This window comes from Solanum verrucosum, unplaced genomic scaffold (genome assembly GCF_900185275.1).
Source record: "Solanum verrucosum unplaced genomic scaffold, falcon-dt-bn FXZP01000009.1, whole genome shotgun sequence".
NCBI classification, from domain to species: domain Eukaryota; kingdom Viridiplantae; phylum Streptophyta; class Magnoliopsida; order Solanales; family Solanaceae; genus Solanum; species Solanum verrucosum.
In genome coordinates this window covers 4431837-4442339 of record NW_026020231.1, presented here as the reverse complement: position 1 = coordinate 4442339, position 10503 = coordinate 4431837, and the positions used below count along the sequence as shown (strand labels likewise).

Below are 10503 nucleotides of genomic sequence, written 5' to 3'. Positions count from 1 at the left end.
AAAGGACAATTTTTTTTACCTATTATACTCTCAATTAAAACGACTAATTACTTTGAAAAATGTAGAATTTTTCATTTACTTCATAATTAATAGGGATAAAATGATAAATTCACTATGTCATTAATTATTTTCTTAATATGTGTGTCAATTTAAAGTGAACAAGTAATTAGAGACGGAGGGAGTATTTATTTTCTCTAGTAACCAATATTTTGACACGCCTGGTTACGTATTGGACCCAAAAACCAAACCAATTTTGGTTTCAACTCTCACAAGTGGTGAATGCAGGAGCGGACAGCTTTTAAACTTGTTCACTAAAATATATAGGAGTTGCCAACTTTGGTTTAAACTTCTTCGCTACTACTAAAATACTACAGGTCTCTGCAGTCTGCATTTCCCTCCTCTCTGCTAACCGAATCCTTCTCTATTCAGCTTACCGCCATGGGTACGTTCTCTGTGAATTCGTCGTTCTTCCTTCGTTAATCGACCTAGGGTTTTTTATTTTACATGTTCAATTTCGATTCGAACTTGCTTATTTTCTGTGAAATTTGGATGTTCCAAGTCGATAAGTAAACTTAATAAGTTGCCTTAGTTTAAGGAGTTCAGAAATGCGCTCTATCTTCATAATAGGCAAAAAAATTATAGCTACGTATTTGTGTATTTTAATTACAGTAGAGATTATATCAAGAGCAATTTGGATTTATCTATGGATGATTATTACTCATGAGATTATTGCGAAGGATTCTGGTGGATTAATAGATTGGTGAATTTTTTGGTTGTTTACGTGATAGATAATGTTGAAGAAGACATCAAGGTGTTGCAGCTTGATTCATCTAGTATAAGTTTACACACTTTATTATATAGTGAGTAAAAGTGAAGTTAATATAGCTAATAAGTTACTTAGGATTGTGTTACGAGTTTCTACTTTAAGGAGAGATGGTGAATGTGTTTGTCTGTGCTTGTACTTGAATGTCAGCAGAAGATAGTGTGATGACTAATGCTGAAGATGGGAAACCTGATGAAGCTGTATAACCTGATAAAATTGATGGAGGTAGGCAACAATTTCAATGATGTGCTTTGTGAATGCTTTCAAGTGATGCTCTATAACAATATTGCTTCTTTTGATGTTCTGTTTTTCTTATTTTTTTTGGCCCATGTATCTATTGTGTGTGTATTAGATTTAAGGGCATTTCAATTTTCTTGAGTAGGAGTTGATTTTTGGTCTATCGCTAGTGTAACAATCATTGCAGGGTAATAAGGCTATACTTCTATATCTTTAGACATCCCTTGCTTCTCTACGTATTTGAATTCTTATTTGAAACTTTCTGGGCATTGTTTAATCATATATCCTTGCGCCATGGTTCTCGGTGCCTACTGAATACCTTTGGATAGATCTTCTTTTCAGAATTGAAAATAGCCCATGAACTCTTTTTTTTTTTTTTTTTTTTAACCGAGAAATCCGTCTGTGACCCGCCCTTTGGACCAATCACAGCCTTCTAAACTCGGTGGATAATGGACCCGCCCCTCTACCCTTCTCCACTTAAATACCGGGCTTTGCTTTGCATGGTGTGGGGCTTGAACTCTTTCATGATGGGTTTTTGAAAGCTCTTGCTTTATAGTTTACGAAATAAAAACTACATTCACAACTTTGCAGCTAGACTATTTTCATGGATTGGCTGTCTGTTGACATTTATTATTTTTGAATGTACTACTCCCTCTGTCCCAATTTATGTGACTTACTTTCCTTTTTAGTCAATCTCAAAAAGAAAAACAAGGACACGTTTCTATATTAAGTAACAATTTAACTATAAAATGTCTATTTTACATTTAATGAAATGATTTACAACCACACAAATTTCTATAATTCATTTTGGACCACAAGTTTTAAAAGTCAGTCTTTCTTTCTTTAACTCCGTGCCAAGTCAAACTACCTCACATAAATGGGACGGAGGGAGTATATCTTTTGCTAGTGGTGGAAGATAAAATGGAGGGGTTGTGGTAAATGGGTTGGGGTGGTGAGGTGACATGCCATGTGGCATCCACCTCATCGAAATATCAGTGACATAAGATTGGGCGTCCACCTTGGCAGCCCTAACAGAGGAGGGGTATATTTGAGCCATTTGGCTAATGTCGGGGGTATTTTTGCACCAAGAGTATAGCAGAGGGTAAAATTGATCATGTTTGCATAGTAGAGGGGTAATCGATTTAAAAAACCGTTTTCGCTTGTACTATTTAGTTAAACAAAGTAATGGCTCTGAACAAGAACTGTCACACATGAGTGCAGCAAGTAGCAAAGTGACTAGCTTTTACTATATCAATTTCTCTCTAAGAATTAGAGTTGAAAGAAATAAGGTGAAAATTATGTGCAATAGACATCATTATATTCAATAAATGCAACTATGGCCAGTGCATATATTTATTCCATACATGCAACTATGCTTCTTTTATTTTCAGTTGCAAATGTAGGTTCCATGTGTGCAACTATGAACATTGCATATATCGATCCACATATGCAATCTGTGGCCATTGTGTATTTCAAGTCCATATATGCATCTATGGTTCCTTTTTAACTCTTTAACTTTTTCCATAATCCCACGTGTTTTTCCTTCGTTGTGAATATGAAGACCATGTATGCAACGGTTGCCTTGTCTTTTAGTTTCTTTTCTTTCTTTTCAGTGTATTCTTCTTCCAGCCAGATTTGTTACAATATATGCGAGAATAGGATATCATCATTCATGTTCTATTTTAAAATATTATTTTTTATATAAACTTACATGAATAATTAATTTCTGTCACTAATGTTCACCTTTCCCTTCAATTATTTTGAATGTACCCGCTGTTTGACTATTCAAGAAGTTATACAACCAAAACATTTATACTTTCCAGTTTTTGCATTTATAACTCAATTTTTTTGTGTATTGCTGAGATTTAAGATGTTTTCATCTGTTTCTGAAAACATTATTTTATAATTTAAAGCAAAATCTACTATGAAGTTTGTACCAAATGTTTATTTAATTAATGATTTCAGGCCTGAAAAAGGAAGCAAATGCAAACGTGAATCCAACACATGTTGCAGTTGATAGAAAGAGACATCTGAATGTTGTATTCATTGGTCATGTTGGTAAAATTTCATTATTCTGTATTGTATGATAGTCCCTACTTCTTATAATCATAATCTTTTTCTAGAAGCACCAAATCCAGCTCTTTAAAATATCAAGGAAGAGAAAAAATGTATAACGAAGGATGATTCTAGACTTTTCTGTACCCTTTACACTGAGACTTGAACCCAACAATATTAATGAATTATGAAATTTAAAAGACACAGTAGGCATATGTTGTAGCTGATTTTTTCATTCTAATGTATTGGTGTATCTATTTCATAAGAAACTATGTTTGCTGTGTCTGTCCAGAAACTGAAGAAAACAACTGGGACAGATATATTTGACTCAGCCCTCCAAATGCGTTGAGGTGTTGTGTTTGAGTGCATTTGTGATGTAGTTAGTTCTTATGGAATTAGGGAGCTTCAAAGTTGGTAGCTTTCTGCATTGTTTTTGTTCCTCTTTCCATCCTTGCATTTTTTTAGGATAATCATTCTGTCTTGCATTGATAGCAGTAACTCGAGAAGTCCCATGGGTGAAATAGAAGTGAGGAACTGTGATGTCTGGATTTTGGATATAGCAAGTTTTAGTTTGTCCAATTTGTGCAGTTAGTCCGAGTCAGCTGGGGACTTGCAGTTTGTATGATAAGCAACTTCATAGATTCTAATGTAAAATTTGGTGAAAACTTACCAAAGCTCAAATCTCATGTCTCACATAACCAATTTTGACAATTATACCACTCTTAGGCTTATTATATATCATTTCAACTGCAGATGCTGGGAAGTCCACAGCTGGAGGACAAATACTATTCCTTAGTGGTCAAGTTGATGATCGGACTATCCAGAAGTATGAGAAGGAAGCAAAGGATAAGAGTAGAGAGAGTTGGTGAGCTTTTAGTGTTCAACTTGTATTTTTGGCACTTTTTAATGCCTGAACATTTGTCAGGCCAGTGTGTGTAATTTATGATGCTTGATTATTCTTGATAAAAAAATAATCTAGGATGTTCATTTCTCTTGTCAATATTGACTTGGACTATACCAAGGATTTTTTGATGTAAAATTATTGGTTCTGTAGGATCTCACATGTAGAATTTTTGTTATGGATTTCATTTTGTCTTGTATATCTGTTGTTTTACAGCTTTGTAGCTTCTCCTGCCTTTCAAATTACCTAACGAAAAGGGATAAAGAAAAAAGAAGAGAGCTTGTCTTATGTTTTTATTTTTGTCTGTTAGGTATATGGCCTATATCATGGATACAAATGAAGAGGAAAGAGCAAAGGTATTCTTATGATTATTTATTTATTTTCCTGTAAGGTTAGTCTGCGTTTGTTTATTTCTTGCTTGCAATTTCCTGTGCAGGGAAAAACAGTTGAGGTAGGAAGAGCACATTTTGAAACAGAGACAACAAGATTTACAATCTTGGATGCCCCGGTAACTTCCCTTACAAATTGTTTCTCTGCTTTACCTTGTATATAGGAGTACAAGTTATGAATCTAGGTAAATGAGTTTACTTTTCATGAGGATTGGTGTTTACCCCATGCTTTTAAACATAAGAATTTCTACAAGAAGTCTCTTGCTGTGAAAATTTTGTTCTCCTTGAAACAGAGACAACAATATTACAATCTTAGATTCCCGGTAACTTCCCTTGCAAATTGCTTCTCTGGTTTACCTTTTATATACAAGAACAAGTTACGAATCTAGGTGAACCAGTTAATTGTGGATGAGGAATGCTGCTTGCCCCATGTTTTTTTTAACATAAGGATATCTAAAGAGCTCTTGGCATGAGTTTGACCATGCCAAAATCCATCATTGAGCTCGTGCACAGGGGCTTAGTAAGAAATTTTTAAAACATGAAATATCGTACGTCAAGCCTTTTTGTGGACTGTCTGAAACAACACAATTTTTTAAGGCAAAAAGAGAAGCATAGACAACTTTAAACAGAGATGTACTTTTTTGTTAGATTTTTGGTGGAATATGGTTATTGAACATGATCTTGAGGGAATGCTAGGCACAATAGGGAAATTACACAACCTGTAATTATTCCTGATTCACTGGGTTAGTGCATAACTTCATGAAATTTCTAGGTACTTATGAAAGAGCCTTTTCTGTGAAAATTTCTTTCTCCTTCTTGCACAGATTAATTCTCTGCATGCTTGGTTCTTTCATCTGGCCTTCCGGAAAGAAAGAGAAATTGCAGTAAGGAGCTAGGACATACATTTATGAACAGCGTTTAATACTGATAAATCAAATTTAACGTGATCATTTATGCATGCCTTTCTGATCTTTCAAATGAAATGAAGCTTGATGCCTGTCTCCTTTCATATCTCATGACCTCGCTCCAATTCCTCGTCACAAGGCGGTTAAATCTTCTTCCATTTAGGTTTACTAGTTTTGTGATTTTGAGCCTTTGATGCCAATAAGTTTGCTGCTTGGTTTGAAGGAGAGAAGTTTAGCACATTATTTTTACATGAATGAGGCAGTTCCTTTAAAGAGAGACATCGTTTCAGTTTACTGCTCCTGATTTGAGGACTCAAGTATGATAATTTATGTAACATGTCATTTTTGTAAAGTTCAGTATCCACTTCAATTATGTGCGAGACAATTGTGTAACATGTCATCTGTCAGCTTACATTATGGTTTTTGATTATTTTCACTTATTACCAGGGTCACAAGAGTTACATCCCGAATATGATTAGTGGAGCATCTCAAGCCGATATAGGTGTATTGGTACGAATGGTTACCTTTTGCCATTGGACTCCATGGGAGTTTATGAATTCTATCTCTGGATTTCGGAAGTGTACACTGATCTTTGATTTGGCTATTCTGAAGGTTATATCCGCTAGAAAGGGTGAATTCGAAACTGGATATGAAAGAGGTGGACAAACACGTGAACATGTTCAACTTGCAAAGACTCTAGGAGTTTCTAAGCTCCTTGTTGTTGTAAATAAGATGGATGATCCTACTGTCGTCTGGTCTAAAGAAAGGTCTTCTTGCATCTATGTTTCCGTCAGGCATTTGAAATATTAATTGTTCTAGGTATTAATTTCTAACAATTGTCTTTTGAAGGTATGACGATATCCAGTCCAAAATGATACCATTCTTAAAATCATCTCAATACAATGTAAAGAAAGGTAAAGAGGATTATCTACTCATAAATTACATCATTGTTGGCTGAAGTTCTTGTATTTTAATGATCTATGCAACCTATAATCCAAAATGAAACATCTTATAAAATCTATTTGCTATAGTAGCCAGTAAAATGACCTGGCCTTTTACGATTTTGTACCCTCTCATTAAAGTTTAAAGGTGAAAAGCTGATCTATATCAGAATTTATCTTTCTTCTAGTGTATAACCAAGTCAGAACACTAAAACTTGTTTCCCAATCCATTTCTCCCATAAATAATGGGAAATTTTCATTTTCATGTCGAACATCAAATAATTTGTTGTCAATCTGGCCATTGAAGTAAACATAAAATGACTTTTCAAAAGTCTTCGACATACCTAAGAAAAGAGTGTTTCTCATGCTGCCACTTGTGTTATGAGCATTACAGAAACAATACCTCCTGTTTGTATGATATCTTATAGAAAACCACCTTTTGGTATAATCAAAGGAGAATGCTGATTGTGGAATCTTATTTCCCATCATTAAATTATATTTCAATCTGTTTCTTTACTTTGTTTAAAATTCCATGTGTTCGCAGATGTTTAATTTCTGCACTTGGTTCTGAATTTTTTTGTACCTGAGTGCAGATGTTCAGTTCTTGCCAATCTCTGGTCTCCTTGGTTCAAATATGAAAACTCGGGTGGAGGAAAGAGTATGCGCATGGTGGGATGGTCCATGCCTTTTTGAAGCTCTTGATGCGGTAGAAGTTCCTCCCCGAGATCCTGAAGGTCCACTAAGGTACTTCAGTTTTGCTAATCTGCTGGCATCTTCATGTCTCTGTTTTCTCCCTCTGTACTTCCAACTTTCAGCATTCTAGTTATTGATGACATTGGTTAAGATATTGTATCATTCGTCCTAAATAAGACATTATTATATGTGTGTATTTATGTATGAATTTGGTCATTCTTGTGAGAGTGCTCATCTACTTTTTGTGCCTCATCTTCCATATTTTCTTCACTGGATAACAAACAGAACCTTCTGATTTTTGTCCTCCTTATTCCCCTTGTTAGCAGTTGTTTGAGTGTTAAATCTCCCTTTCTTGCAGAATGCCTATTATCGACAAATTTAAAGACCTGGGAACTGTTGTTATGGGTAAAACAGAATCTGGGAGCATTTGTGAAGGTGATAGTTTGTTGATGATGCCAAATAAGGTCATTTTCTTTTGGACCTTTTCCACTTAAACTGTATTCAGCTATGTGATATTGTATACTTGAGGAATTTCACACATAAGTTGATCTACAGGCTGTTGTGAAAGTACCTGCTCTATTTTGTGATGAAGATAGAGTTAGGTACGCAGATCCGGGGGAAAATGTACGAGTTAGGTTATCTGGAATCGAGGAAGAGAACATTTTGTCGGGTTTTGTCTTGTGCAGTGTTGGTATGTGTTCTCCATTTTATCCATAGCATGGAATTCATTCTCTTTCTTCTGTGTAATATATGTTTGAGATTCAGTTTTATATTGCTAACCAGTTACCTATTTAAGGGAATACTATCCTCTCACAAACATGGAATGCCTCATATACTATAACAGAATCCTTGGAAGGAGAAAAGTGTTGCATTTGGGGTGTGTTGCTATGGATGAAAACATATGTTTTTCAATTTTTCCATGTTTGGTCAGTCAAAATGTTTTGGAAATATTTTCTGTAGAAAAACAAGTTACTTAAAATTACGAAAACTGATTTCTCCAATGGAAGTATGGAAAACAAGTTCCATTAGTGGCATACCATGTTGATTGTCTCCTCCGCACCCCCAACACCCTATCACTACACTACCACTCCCTCCCCTAACCCTCTACCACCAACCCCTGTCCCCTCTGACCCTCACTCCACCGCATCCGCCATAGTGTTTGCCTAAATTATAAATAAAGTGCTTGGATATTTTCTGCTCACTTGCGAAACACCAAAAATAAGAAAGAAAACACTTATTTCTAGCAAAATATTTTCTCTTCATAGCAGACACCCTTAACCTTTCTGTCAGCCTAGTGTTTGTGCAAGAACTTCCTGTGGAACAGTGTGGCTGGCTTACTGAATATATCTCCTAGAGAATTTAAGAAGACCGTTCATTCAAACAGAACTTGACAAAGAGTAAACGATAAAGTTATATGTGGAACCTATGTTGTGTATATGTTGCAGTTTGTCTGACAGTTTCTGTTTAGATGACGTAAAGGGTACAAATAAGACCAAAGAAAGAGATTCTCTTTAGTGTCAGCGTATTTGTTTTTAAATGATGGGATGGTCTTTTAATTTTCATTAGTCTTTAACTTGGTGAAAAATCTTAGTTTTCTTCTTAAGTTGATCCGTAGACAATGATGTCCCCCAGAGCGAGTCCTAGATCTTGGTCTTTTACAGTAGATGTTACAAATAAGCTGATTCTACCAATATAAGATCAGGACAAAAGCAATACTCTAGTGAACGAGGCAAATGAACAAAAAGCTAATGTAGTGAGCTAATGGAAAATACATCTGCTGTTAGCAAGGTTTTGATTAATCACATATACGAGACTCAGATTTTGCTTTTGATTTATTCTGGTCCAACATGTGAGGAACTGAAGTTGGCAAGTCATAGATAAAATGATCTAATGAGACATTCCTTTCTTATTACATAATAATTTCTTTCATTTGCCTTAAAATAATTTTTTGTTGAGTTAATAGAAGTCATGCAGTTTCAGTACTTGATTTGAGGAAAATTACTGATGGTTTTTTGAGGTACCACACTTATTTAGTAAATCACTAACCCGGTTTGAGAATCAATTATAATAAGATTGGAGATATAATACTGGTTTAGTGAAATTAATCCAGCTATTTGTGTACTGTAAAGAGGATAATCTTAGGTACTGTACACATACATGAATCTCCAACTTCGTAATAGATTGGTTTTCAAGCTTAGATTGATATCTAATAAGTTTTGCACTTGCAGCAAACCCCATACCTGCAGTTACTGAGTTTGTTGCACAGTTACAGATCTTGGAGCTGTTGGACAATGTACGGGTCAAACGTAAACCTAGTCTTTCATTCACTCTAATTAGCTTCAGATTTGCGTAAGTGCATTCATACATCTGTGATTAAATAAACATTGTGTGCTCTCTCAGGCTATTTTTACTGCTGGCTACAAGGCTGTGTTGCATATTCGTGCTATTGTTGAGGAATGCGAGATTGTTGAACTGATGCAGCAGATTGATCTCAAGAAAAAGAAGCCCATGAAGAAAACACCTTTGTTTGTGAAGAACGGAGCAATCGTTCTATGTCGTGTTCAGGTTAGTTGTCTACTTGAGTAGGATGGACATTTGGGATATTTATCTACAAGGGAGAGCAAAGTAGTTGATGTTTACACAATAATGAAACCTGTCACTTTAGTATCTCTACTATTGTAATTTACGTTTATTTTCACTAGTTTTAAATATTTATGCTTTCCAAAATATGTGCCTAGCCTCAACTGTAAAGATAAAATCGGCAATGCTTTACATATGGGATAATACTAACCCCTTTTCCTCTTTCATTTCTGCCTTTTACCTTCTGTTGTATAGTGTGCTAGGTCTTGATCTTCCGTAATAATCATGCCAGGTGAATAATCTGATTTGTATCGAGAAGTTCTCTGATTTTCCACAACTTGGGCGGTTCACTCTTCGCAGTGAAGGTAAAGAACCATTTTTCCTTGTAAGCTTGTCATGCTTTTTTATACACTACCTTGCAACATGGGATCACAATGACTGCCACTATCTGCAGGGAAAACTGTTGCTGTGGGGAAAGTTACCACCCTTCCTACTGTTGCTAATAATGCGTGAACAACTTGATAACTGAAAAGGTGAATTTCCTGTTCTCTTTTCAGTGCTAATTTCTGTTGTTTTCTTGTTGAAGTGAGTTTATATGTCACTTGCCAACTTTTGTCTTTAGGAAACAACCTCTCTACCTCCACGAGGCAGGGGTAAGGTCTTACCTTAAGGCCCCTGTACACTCTACCCTCCCTAAACTCCACTTGTGGGTATGTTGTTGAACTTTGGATTTAAGTGATCAAACATTGTTTTTGTTGAAGTCTCTTCTTTTCAATAATACTTGCTTTTGAGATGTACTTTGAGACTTGATCATTTTGCATGACATTTATTATTTTTGAACAATGTTTTCAGAGGAAAGGTCAGTTGAACTTAGATGGCAGCAGACACAATTTTTGGTCCTTTGCAGCATTAACCTGGAGCTAAGTTGATGTGATCTGCTATATGCGTAAACGTTCACCAGTTTAGTGTTCTGCGTAGT

At 35.5% G+C, this 10503-nt stretch overlaps 1 protein-coding gene across 1 annotated transcript; it reads left to right on the top strand.

Annotated features, from left to right (window-relative positions):
* The first annotated feature begins 404 nt into the window (after nt 1-404).
* LOC125832282 (uncharacterized) lies at nt 405-10485 on the top strand. The gene is made up of 15 exons (XM_049511421.1): nt 405-442; nt 3026-3118; nt 3869-3980; nt 4327-4372; nt 4453-4524; nt 5758-5820; nt 5923-6077; nt 6160-6224; nt 6845-6995; nt 7303-7379; nt 9173-9237; nt 9345-9509; nt 9817-9889; nt 9979-10057; nt 10377-10485. The coding sequence occupies exons 1-14, from the start codon at nt 439-441 to the stop codon at nt 10035-10037; spliced, it is 1200 nt and encodes a 399-aa protein (XP_049367378.1). The 5' UTR covers nt 405-438; the 3' UTR covers nt 10038-10057; nt 10377-10485.
* Nucleotides 10486-10503: the final 18 nt, after the last annotated feature.